Source organism: Mercenaria mercenaria, unplaced genomic scaffold (genome assembly GCF_021730395.1).
Source record: "Mercenaria mercenaria strain notata unplaced genomic scaffold, MADL_Memer_1 contig_2679, whole genome shotgun sequence".
Classification (NCBI taxonomy): domain Eukaryota; kingdom Metazoa; phylum Mollusca; class Bivalvia; order Venerida; family Veneridae; genus Mercenaria; species Mercenaria mercenaria.
The window spans coordinates 1-13,080 of record NW_026460753.1 but is presented as its reverse complement, the minus strand read 5'-3'; the positions used below and the strand labels follow the sequence as shown (position 1 = coordinate 13,080).

Below are 13,080 nucleotides of genomic sequence, written 5' to 3'. Positions count from 1 at the left end.
TTTTTTTACATTTCAGACCCACTACTTGAGTTTGGCAAGGGTTTTTTCAGACATGGGAATACTCACCAGTATATGCTATACGCTCATACGCCTACCTCCTGCTTCATACGCTGCCAATGAGGTTGTATGGACTGTTTGCCACACCTAACCCTGTGAGTTTCTCTTGATATCTGGATTTGGCATTTAGAAGTGAAAATCATTTTATAAATTGATGGAAATGCATGAGTAAATTTATTAAAACTAAAGATAAAATATGATAATGAAAAGTTTGATACTTAAAAAATTCCAGAACATTCCTTAAAATCATGAAATCCTTGAAATGTGCAGATCTCTTTAACCCTTTGCCTGCTGGCGGCAGTAATTCTGCCTTTGCGACCAGTGCAGACCAAGATCAGCCTGCACATCTGTGCAGTCTGATCATGGTCTGCATTGTTCGCTATTCAGTCAGTAAATTTTCAGTAAACACCCCTTCGAATAATAAATGGCATTGCCCAAATTGAATGATGGACCAGTCCATTGTAGAAATTTAGCAGGCTAAGGGTTAATCATGGGCAGATGTCTCCAAAACAAACACATAGACCTGTACACTTTATTTTATCATATTGTAGGCCATGTGTTTATTTATGACTGTGAGAAGTTTCATTAAAAACTACATGGTAGAAAAATTTTATTTGCAAAAATGTTTTCAAAACTGTGATTTTCCCTTAGACTTCCACTATGAAAACTTGTATGTGATCCAAATTTTTCATATCCATCTAACAAAAAATCAAGCACACATCCCTATCTTTTTAGCTCACCTGTCACAAAGTGACAAGGTGAGCTTTTGTGATCGCGCAGTGTCCGTCGTCCGTCGTCCGTCCGTGCGTGCGTGCGTCCGTCCGTCCGTAAACTTTTTGCTTGTGACCACTCTAGAGGTCACATTTTTCATGGGATCTTTATGAAAATTGGTCAGAATGTTCATCTTGATGATATCTAGGTCAAGTTCGAAACTGGGTCACGTGCGGTCAAAAACTAGGTCAGTAGGTCTAAAAATAGAAAAAGCTTGTGACCACTCTAGAGGTCACATTTTTCATGTGATCTTCATGAAAGTTGGTCAGAATGTTCATCTTGATGATATCTAGGTCAAGTTCGAAACTGGGTCACGTGCAGTCAAAAACTAGGTCAGTAGGTCTAAAAATAGAAAAACCTTGTGACCACTCTAGAGGTCACATTTTTCATGGGATCTTCATGAAAGTTGGTCAGAGTGTTCATCTTGATGATATCTAGGTCAAGTTCGAAACTGGGTCACGTGCAGTCAAAAACTAGGTCAGTAGGTCTAAAAATAGAAAAACCTTGTGACCACTCTAGAGGTCACATTTTTCATGGGATCTTCATGAAAGTTGGTCAGAATGTTCATCTTGATGATATCTAGGTCAAGTTCGAAACTGGGTCACGTGCGTTCAAAAACTAGGTCAGTAGGTCTAAAAATAGAAAAACCTTGTGACCACTCTAGAGGTCACATTTTTCATGGGATCTTCATGAAAGTTGGTCAGATTGTTCATCTTGATGATATCTAGGTCAAGTTCGAAACTGGGTCACGTGTGGTCAAAAACTAGGTCATTAGGTCTAAAAATAGAAAAACCTTGTGACCACTCTAGAGGTCACATTTTTCATGGGATCTTCATGAAAGTTGGTCAGAATGTTCATCTTGATGATATCTAGGTCAAGTTCGAAACTGGGTCACGTGGAGTCAAAAACTAGGTCAGTAGGTCTAAAAATAGAAAAACCTTGTGACCACTCTAGAGGTCACATTTTTCATGGGATCTTTATGAAAGTTGGTCAGAATGTTCATCTTGATGATATCTAGGTCAAATTCGAAACTGGGTCACGTGCCTTCAAAAACTAGGTCAGTAGGTCTAAAAATAGAAAAACCTTGTGACCACTCTAGAGGTCACATTTTTCATGGGATCTTCATGAAAATTGGTCAGAATGTTCATCTTGATGATATCTAGGTCAAGTTCGAAACTGGGTCACGTGCGGTCAAAAACTAGGTCAGTAGGTCTAAAAATAGAAAAACCTTGTGACCACTCTAGAGGTCACATTTTTCATGGGATCTTCATGAAAGTTGGTCAGAATGTTCATCTTGATGATATCTAGGTCAAGTTCGAAACTGGGTCACGTGGAGTCAAAAACTAGGTCAGTAGGTCTAAAAATAGAAAAACCTTGTGACCACTCTAGAGGTCACATTTTTCATGGGATCTTCATGAAAAATGGTCAGAATGTTCATCTTGATGATATCTAGGTCAAGTGCAAAACTGGGTTACATGCCTTCAAAAACTAGGTCAGTAGGTCTAAAAATAGAAAAACCTTGTGACCACTCTAGAGGTCACATTTTTCATGGGATCTTCATGAAAGTTGGTCAGAATGTTCATCTTGATGATATCTAGGTCAAGTTCGAAACTGGGTCACGTGCGGTCAAAAACTAGGTCAGTAGGTCTAAAAATAGAAAAACCTTGTGACCACTCTAGAGGTCACATTTTTCATGGGATCTTTATGAAAGTTGGTCAGAATGTTCATCTTGATGATATCTAGGTCAAGTTCGAAACTGGGTCACGTGCCTTCAAAAACTAGGTCAGTAGGTCTAAAAATAGAAAAACCTTGTGACCACTCTAGAGGTCACATTTTTCATGGGATCTTCATGAAAGTTGGTCAAAACTGGGTCATGTGGGAAAAGGTGAGCGATTCAGGACCATCATGGTCCTCTTGTTTTATTTGGTTCTTGGTATATTCTGAAGTTTTGAAATTGTCAGAGTTTATTTGGATTCTACATAGTAGAAAACAATTTGATCTGAAAGTGCAGAACTTCACCTTAATAATTTTTTCGTATTCCTATGGAAAGCCATATTAAAGGTAAAAACTAGCAGAAAAATAATAAGATCACTATTCCAGTAATCCAACTTGGTGTTAGTGTTGTGTGCCACGTAATCTTATCACAGTTAGTATTAATTTGTTTGTTTTTGCAACAGGTGATGTTGTTCTTTATAACCCGGTGTGTGTTGGCATTTGCTTGTGCATTATGTGAGGTGTACTTTTACAAGTAAGTTTTCTTTTTCTGCCTGAATGTTTACTTGAAGTGATATAAAAAGGATGCATCAGTTTATCACTGACATAAATTGTCCTTGATTTCCACACATTTCAGCAAACGGTAATTCTTTTTTCAAGAACTTCGAATTGTTTTATAAAGGTAGGGAAGTATTTATAATAAGTGGTTTGGAAACAACAGTATAATAATCTTTAATAGGAAATAACTTCCTACAAAGACATTTGAGCCGCGCCATGAGAAAACCAACATAGTGGCTTTGCGACCAGCATGGATCCAGACCAGCCTGCGCATCCGCGCAGTCTGGTCAGGATCCATGCTGTTCGCTTTCAAAGCCTATAGAAATTAGAGAAACTATTAGCGAACAGCATGGATCCTGACCAGACTGCGCGGATGCGCAGGCTGGTCTGGATCCATGCTGGTCGCAAAGCCACTATGTTGGTTTTCCCATGGCACGGCTCATTTTCTTTCAAACTAGACCATTTTCTGAGGCAATTCACCTCTTCGGGACCCACAGCATTGCTCATGAAAGGTCTTAATTCTTACAGAAGGATTGTTCTTCAAAGGGTCAGCTGAATCTGGCTAATGAAATTTTTCTCTGTTTTATAGGGGAGTATGTAAGCAGTTTGGAAACAACGTGGCTCGTGTAATGTTGTGTTTTCAAATACTGAGTGCCGGCATGTTTATATCATCATCAGCCTATCTTCCCAGCAGTTTCTGCATGTATATGACATTCCTTAGCTTCGGAGGATGGTTTCTGGAAAAATATGAGGTATGTTTTGTACAGAAAGTTTTGTCTGTCTTAAAACGTTTGTTAAAAAGAAGCTATGTTGAGTAACATTAATAGTCATGCTTTAGTTTTAGCCCTTATTATTTGATTTGTATTTTGTAACTAAGGAACAGTAGTTTTTAACCAATTTTTACCTCACCTGTCACAAAGTGACAAGGTGAGCTTTTGTGATCGCGCAGCGTCCGTCGTGCGTGCGTGCGTCAGTCCGTAAACTTTTGCTTGTGACCACTCTAGAGGTCACATTTTTCATGGGATCTTTATGAAAGTTGGTCAGAATGTTCATCTTGATGATATCTAGGTCAAGTTCGAAACTGGGTCACGTGCCATCAAAAACTAGGTCAGTAGATCTAAAAATAGAAAAACCTTGTGACCACTCTAGAGGCCATATATTTCAAAAGATCTTCATGAAAATTAGTCAGAATGTTCACCTTGATGATATCTAGGTCAAGTTCGAAACTGGGTCAACTGCGATCAAAAACTAGGTCAGTAGGTCAAATAATACAAAAACCTTGTGACCTCTCTAAAGGCCATATTTTTCATGGGATCTGTATGAAAGTTGGTCTGAATGTTCATCTTGATGATATCTAGGTCAAGTTCGAAACTGGGTCACGTGCCATCAAAAACTAGGTCAGTAGGTCAAATAATAGAAAAACCTTGTGACCTCTCTAAAGGCCATATTTTTCATGGGATCTATATGAAAGTTGGTCTGAATGTTCATTTTGATGATATCTAGGTCAAGTTTGAAACTGGGTCACGTGCCATCAAAAACTAGGTCAGTAGGTCTAAAAATAGAAAAACCTTGTGACCTCTCTAGAGGCCATATATTTCATGAGATCTTCATGAAAATTGGTCAGAATGTTCACCTTGATGATATCTAGGTCAAGTTCAAAATTGGGTCACATGCCTTTAAAAACTAGGTCAGTAGGTCAAATAATAGAAAAACCTTGTGACCTCTCTAGAGGCCATATTTTTCAATGGATCTTCATGAAAGTTGGTCTGAATGTTTATCTTGATGATATCTAGGTCAGGTTCGAAAGTGGGTCACGTGCCCTCAAAAACTAGGTCAGTAGGTCAAATAATAGAAAAACCTTGTGACCTCTCTGAAGGCCATATTTTTCATGGGATCTGTATGAATGTTGGTCTGAATGCTTATCTTGATGATATCTAGGTCAAGTTCGAAACAGAGTCATGTGCGGGAAAAAACTAGGTCAGTAGGTCTAAAAATAGAAAAACCTTGTGACCTCTCTAGAGGCCATACCCTTGAATGGATCTTCATGAAAATTGGTCAGAATGTTTACCTTGACAGGGTTCTCACTAGCAGTTTCAAGTTGTAGTCCTGGGACTCCCAAAGCTGAAAAAGTTGCAGTCCCAACTACTGACTAGACTGACGGACAGACTTAAATGTTTCGTCAAAACACAGGCCTCTATTGTACTGTCAAATTAAGTGTAGACCGACAGACATTTTGTAATCACAATTCTTCACCCAAATATTGTTAAGGTGAGATAAAAGGTAAAATGTAGTCAAAAATTAATGTAGGACAAAGTCACCCCTGCACAACCTCGCCCCCCCCCCCCCCCCCCCCCCCCCCCCCCCCCACCCACACCCCTCCCTGCCCCTGCTGTTTCTGATCTTCCTGGACAAAATCCCCCTGTGAAATTATCAAGGTGGACAAAATTCCCCTTGTAAAAATATCAAGTTAGACAAAATTCCTGGTGATAATTTTATCTTTACCTTTTTATTTCAAAATGGAAACTTATATAAACATACAGTGAAAAGAAAATACATGAACAATTACTGCTTTTATTTTAATACTTATTAAAGTTAAAACATTCGGTCTAAAATACATTAAGAATGCACAGTATGTCTATGATCAACATATTAATAAATGCTTCATCAGTAACATCATCGATTTTGCAGAAAAATAATCACGTTACTAAGACTGGCATCGACAGCATCTTAAAATTACTCGGACATTCATTCCTAATTATGACTTCTTCTAAAAAAGTTCTTTAAAACTGCCTGGTAATTAGTACGTGAGAAAACAATCGGAGTTACTCCAAACACTACATAATCCGAAATTAGAAATTGTCACCTATGCAATCACGCCGACAATCATGTATACATTCAAGTTAATTATACATATGCAGCTTATCTCTCGGTGTACTGTAAACTGGCAACGCTGATTGGCTATACGTGGCTATCGGTGACAAGCGAGTGACTCCGCCCACATATTTTGCTTTTGAGTCGAACCTTGTGTATTCGCAGGTTTGTGTGATCAATTAATTTTTCATTGCGTCTTAGTGCAGAAACGTGCGTCCGGGGACTCCCAAGCTGCAATAAACACGCGTATACCGGGACCAATTATGCGTACAGGGACGCCGATTTCGGCGTTTCCGAGAACCCTGCCTTGATGATATCTAGGTCAAGTTTGAAACTGGGTCACGTGCCTAAAAAAACTAGGTCAGTAGGTCAAATAATAAAAAAACCTCGTGACCTCTCTAGAGGCCATACTTTTCATGGGATCTGTATGAAAGTTGGTCTGAATGTTCATCTTGATGATATCTAGGTCAAGTTTGAAACTGGGTCAACTGCGGTCAAAAACTAGGTCAGTAGGTCTAAAATTAGAAAAATCTTTTGACCTCTCTAGAGGCCATATTTTTCAATGGATCTTCATGAAAATTGATCTGAATGTTCACCTTGATGATATCTAGGTCATTTTTGAAACTAGGTCATGTATGGTCAAAAACTAGGCCAGTAGGTATAAAAATAGAAAAACCTTGTGACCTCTCTAGAGGCCATATTTTTCATGAGATCTTCATGAAAATTAGTGAGAATGTTCACCTTGATGATATCTAGGTAAAATTCAAAACAGGGTCACGTACCTTCGAAAACTAGGTCAATAGGTCAAATAATAGAAAAACCTTGTGACCTCTCTAGAGACCATATTTTTCATAGGATCAGGGATCAGCCTAGGTCAAAATTTTAGGGAGAAGTGACTTCTCCCTCCACAGAATTTAGGGAGAAGTTGAGAAATTTAAGGAGAAGCATCGGCATTCATAACTTTATCATGACATCACAGAACATTAGGGGTTCTAACTGACGAATCAGAGAGCTGCATTTTAGAGTACCTGCCAGTTTCCACTTGGGTATAACGCAGTATATTTACAATGAACATATAGTGACTTTAGCAATAAATATCACACTATTTTAGAAATCAAATCAAGATTTTTCACTGCACATGCTCCAGATGATGCTACAAACAACAAAACTTTGAAGTTTCATTGAAATATTGTATCGATTTAATACCTTATTTTAGTTAAAAGTTTGAGATTTTACACAGGAAGTCTATGATAAAGTCCGAGTAAAATGTAATCAATACCCAAGTGAAATAAGTATCATTCCACAATGTTTTGGACATGTTAAAGTTATGAATAGCATTCAGTTTCTTGCCTATTTATATCCACTTTCTGTGGGTCTAGCTGTAACTTATAAACAGTAATTATTTAAGGAAATTGATTCTTGCATTATCATTTTCATGAATTTCTAAATAAAGTATAAACTTAGCTATGAAAAAGTCGCCTTTAAATTTTTATCCGAAATTTACATGTTCGAAATTCTCAAATTTAACAGGTGCACGATCAAAACGGCATGAAAATTTTCATTAATGTTTCGATTCTTGTACTTTTATAATGCCCGATTTTTGCACCAACTTGTTCAGATTTATACATTTAATTTATTTATTTATTATTTTTTTCGAAAATAATACCAAACTCGTAGTTAATGGCGATCTTTTTACAATATTTTGTACAGCAGTTCTGACGTCCGCGAAATCATTTTTTATCCACAGTACCCGGCCGAGCCATTCATTTACAGAAATTGACCGTAATTATGGTAATTGAAATAATTTTTGAAGTAATCTTTAATAAAATGAAAGAATAATATACAATTGTTGCATAAAATCATGCTCTTGTTAAGTTTATCGGCTTTTTACACGCCGATTGAAAATTTTCAAAATGGCGGCGGCTTACAATATTATTGATTGACACTGTTAGATATTAACGCTACGATTGGCTGAAGTTTGACAGGCGAGTAGGCGGGGTTGACTATGGATTTATCGATAATTTAATCTAGAATATGCATCAAGTTTTGCAACTTTAAGTAAACAGATAATAACTCGCTGAAAAACTCGGCGATTTGGATTTCGCCCGGAGGCGATAATTAGGCGAAGTGGCCGACTTTAAAGCGACGATATCGCTCAAATCGCCTTGTAGGCTGATCCCTGAGGATCTGTATGAAAGTTGGTCTGAATGTTCCATCTTGATGATATATAGGTCAAGTTTGAAACTGGGTCACATGAGCTCAAAAACTAGGTCACTATGTCAAATAATAGAAAAAACGACGTCATACTCAAAACTGGGTCATGTGGGAAGAGGTGAGCAATTCAGGACCATCATGGTCCTCTTGTTTAAAAATTTAAATCTGTTAGAAAAAGGATTCATTTAGCTGTGCCCAAGAACTTGTTTGTATTCTTAAACAGTGAGAACCTAGATGAAACAGTAGTTCACAGTAGCGAAGAATATTGAATAGGCATAGGTAGACCAACTTTTTGTTTGAAAATTATGCATTCAACCAAAAACTTGTTTATTTTCCAGGTAGCTATTATGGCAACAGCAGCCAGTGCAATACTTGGTTGGCCCTTTGCTGGAATTATTGGGTACCTTTTGATTTCATTAACTGATTTTAAAGTTAAAAAATGTGATATTTAATTTGTCTGATTTTTAGCTCGACTATTCGAAGAATAGGGGAGCTATCCTACTCGCCCCGGCGACGGCGTGAGCGTCACACAAATGTTAAAGTTTGCGTACCACCCCAAATATTTTCAAAGTCCTTTGAGATATTGCTTTCATATTTTGCATACTTGTAAACCATCATGACCTCAGTCTTTAAAAAGGAGGAGGCAACTCTATCAAGCATTTGACTGAATTATGGCCCCTTTTCGACTTAGAATAAATGTTAAAGTTTGCGTACCACTCCAAATATTTTCAAAGTCCATTGAGATATTGCTTTAATATTTTGCATTCTTGTTTACCATCATGACCCCAGTCTGTAAAAAGGAGGAGGCAACTCTATCAAGCATTTTGACTGAATTATGGCCCCTTTTCGACTTAGAATTAATGTTAAAGTTTGTGTACCACCCCAAATATTTTCAAAGTCCATTAAGATATTGCTTTTATATTTTGCATACTTGTATACCATCATGACCCCAGTCTGTAAAAAGGAGGAGGCAACTCTATCAAGCATTTTGACTGAATTATGGCCCCTTTTCGACTTAAAATAAATGTTAAAGTTTGCGTACCACCCCAAATATTTTCAAAGTCCATTGAGATATTGCTTTGATATTTTGCATACTTGTTCACCATCATGACCCCAGTCTGTAAAAAGGAGGAGGCAACTCTTTCAAGCATTTTGACTGAATTATGGCTTATTGTAATGTTAAAATTTTACTCATTGCTTATATTATACTATCAAGCACTGAGAATAGTCGAGCACGCTGTCCACTGACAGCTCTTGTTTTAAATCTAAGTGGTATTGTCATTATTTGATCATCAATGTTGGTTAAGATTTTTGAGTAGGTCCATTTTTCTTGAAAACTATAAAAGGTATAGCTTAGAAACTTTGTACATCTGTTTATCATTGTTAGTTGAGTAAGTAGGCCAAAAACCATCGCTTCCATTTTGTCAGTATCGTGGCCTTTTTTCTACTTAGAAAATTGGAATTTCTTGGTTAATTTTTTGTTCACTAACAGAGCTACAGCTTTGAAACTTCATACATTTCTTTATCATCAGTAGATGAGTTAGAAGGCCAAGAACCATAACTCTTGTCTTGCTAAGTGCCTAATTCCAAGATCTTACAGATTACATATAAGTGTTGGCATCCACAGGCAGTGTTCTTATTGTATAATACACTATTAAATGTAGTATATTTGTCTTTTAGTATGTATCTTTAACAGTTTTAGGCCAATTTCTGTACTCGTTTTTAATTTGTTGATTTTTTGTGTACTTTTTTTCATCTGCCTATCTGTGTTTATTATTATAATGTAAGAAGAATATTATATTTAACGAATTTTATTTCTCCGCTGCCTGGACTGTATTCTTTGTAATTTTTAACAAATAATTGTGATCTTTCATGTTGCCATTTATCTTTAATCTTTAGCCTGCTGGTGGCAAGTGATTCCATCTTTTCAACCAGTGCAGACCAAGATCAGCCTGCACAGAAGTGCAGGCTGATCATGGTCAACACTGTTCGCTATTCAGTCAGTAAATTTTCAGTGAACACCCCTTTGAATAATAAAAGGTATTGCCAAAATTGAATGATGGACCAGTCCATTTTAGAATTTTAGCAGGCTAAGGGTTAAACCTATTATCTTCTAGATATGTCTTACCTGGTTTTAATTGTCAGTCTTATTTGATTCTGGTCCATACAATGAATTAAATTTCCTGCCAGAAAGAAATGTTCTAAAATGTTAAGTTTGTTATATTCTTGTATAAAAACCTGTAGCGTCCAGTTCTGTCAGCTGTATTAAAGAAGGACACTGTTTCAATTTTCAGGGTTCCAATTGCTTTTGATGTCCTGTTACGGAAAAGAAAAATTAAATTGTTTATATTGTGGTGCTTCCTGGCTCTTGTTACATTTTTGGTAAGTACTTTATACAGCACATTTTGAGTAATGTAGCGTCAGTTTTGATATTCCTAAGATTTCATTTGTTATTATCAGCTGTTATAATCCATTTCAGTCAAGGCATTATGTCATGTGCTAGTATATTCCTTACCGTATGTACATTACGTTGATTTCTTTTTTCTGTCTCCTTTCCTTTAAAATTTTGTAATTATTTGACTGCTAGTACAGTGCATGAGTCACCAGTTGACACCCATATTTTCATACTTAAACATTGCATCTCCTCTTAAGGAGGTAGGTTACCTTGTTACAAGGGTAAATTCAAATTAGTTGAACCGCAACATCGTTTTGTATTTCGTGTAATATGAAGTTTTAACTGCTAAAATCTCAATGTCGTTTGTCTCTATCCCTTCAAGTTCAATTTTTATCCAGGTTTGAAGAACATGACCCTCCAAAGGTATTTCATATTGAAAGAAGAAGGAAAATACGGATATTTAACACTTTTCAGTGTATTTTAGTTTCATTTATATCCGTAGAAGTCAGCATAATCTATAATTTTACTAGTATGCACGTTAGCTTTCTAATTTAAGCTTAAAATGTATATGTCGCGGGCCTCGTGTTTCCATGGTAACGCATTTTCTCTCATTTTTATTTTACACTATGTATAAAAATAGGGGTTTTCGACGGCTTCAGTGCCATTTTGTTAATGACCAACATGGAATATTTGGGTAATATTATTAGCAAAATACTAAGCATCATACATGGTACCCTATTTTTCTTAAAGTTTAAAGTAACCATGGCAACAGAGATGTTTAAAATGGCTGATATCTTGCTTTTTGTCGTAATTTCTTATAAAATAATATTGAATAAGATTATCTTTCTAGCTGATGTAGCTTTAAAACATATTATTTCTAACGTAAGTTATATTTTCGTGTTATCTGCATTTATTCAAACAAATTTCTAAGCTTAGAATACTAACAGCAGTACCCCTCGTCTGGCATTTTTCATGGAAAAATCGTTCAGCATGTACTATTATTCTCATGGATATTGTTGAAATGAAAATAAAAAGCCGAAGCTGTGTTTCTTAAATAGACTAGTGTCAACGCTTTTGAAATTTACATATAGATACATAGGTCACGGGCTTCGTTTCCATGGTAACATCAATTCAATTCAAGAAACCACAATTTTCTACTGAAATTTGAACAATTTTAGATCTTAGTTTTAGTATATAAGTAACAAATTATCAACGGAACCTGAAAAATAGGTATTACAAATCAAACTGCTAGATTTTTTATTTGAAAATGACCGTAACAAGTAACCTCTCACCCAACTATATTCCAAATAACATTGGTTACCATCATCCATTTTCTTACATTCCGCATAACATTTCAATATAACTACATAAAAGAAGCAAAATATTGATTATTATTCAGAGCAAAAGACTCATAAAAAATATTTCAGCAAATAATGGTTATTTGAAAATAGTTTGAATAAAGAAAATGCACAGAATTACGTACTTTCAAGATAAAAGCTATTAATTTTGCGCGGTAACTGACACGTAACGTCATGACGTCAATGACGTCATTTTAAGGCAACATTGTTTTGAAGCGTTTCTGCGGCAATTTATTCATTATTTCTGCATTATTAAACCATAAAGCGTCAGATCGAAGACAGGTCTATGATTTGTTTTCAGAAGAATGAATATACAAACACATTTAGTTTGTCGTAAACGTCGTCGTAAATCGTCACGTTAGCTTCCGGTTGGACATGCGCACATATAAATATAAAGGTAACCTACCTCCTTAACCTTAAAACAGGTTGTATTGATCATGAAATTTTAGTTTCCTTTACTTTTTTGAAACCATCGAGAAATTCCAGTATCCCTACCTATAGCTACAGGAATGCCGTTTGCAGGCTGGGATGTTGTTATACATTGTTCCCTTTGAAATTTCAGTTACCAATGATGCAGATAGACCAGTATTACTATGGAAAGTTAGTTATCGCTCCTTTAAACATAGTCATGTACAATGTGTTCACAGATCATGGACCAGACCTATATGGTAAACTTGCTCTGTATTTAAAAAGGATTGAAGTTTTGTTAAAAACCAATGTAGTACTAAATTTGCTATTGAAATACTTTTTTACCAGCTCAGATTATTATGATTTGTCAGAAAAAAACATGGCTACCAGAACTGAAGTGGTAGTCATTTTTCCCAATAAGCATGAAGAACTGTTAATCCAATTTTAGAGTAATTTGGTAGAACATTTTCTTTGATAATCTCTTTCAGAATTTTCTTTATGTATTGATTAAAAGAACTTTAAAATATTAAATTTTATGGCACAAATAATTCTTCCGAGATCCTTTTCACTAGGATTGTTCACCTTATTTGCTATGTTAAAAAACATGGTTGTTCATGGGCAGGGCTTGTTTTCAGTATGTGTAATTATACCAGTTTGGGAGTGAATCTCGCATGAGGGATCTGGAGCCATTATGGCTCTTTTTGTCTATCAAAGCCATTTAGAAAAAAATGACTG

The 13,080-nt window shown here is 36.1% G+C and overlaps 1 protein-coding gene across 1 annotated transcript; it reads left to right on the top strand.

Annotated features, from left to right (window-relative positions):
• Positions 1-49: 49 nt before the first annotated feature.
• LOC128552383 (alpha-1,2-mannosyltransferase ALG9-like) lies at positions 50-12,655 on the top strand (the record flags this gene model as incomplete). Its single annotated transcript, XM_053533401.1, has 6 exons — positions 50-152; positions 3,006-3,076; positions 3,689-3,851; positions 8,523-8,584; positions 10,479-10,566; positions 12,500-12,655. Coding segments are annotated over exons 1-6 (576 nt in total), but the record flags the coding sequence as incomplete, so codon positions are not given.
• Between the last annotated feature and the right edge of the window lie 425 nt (positions 12,656-13,080).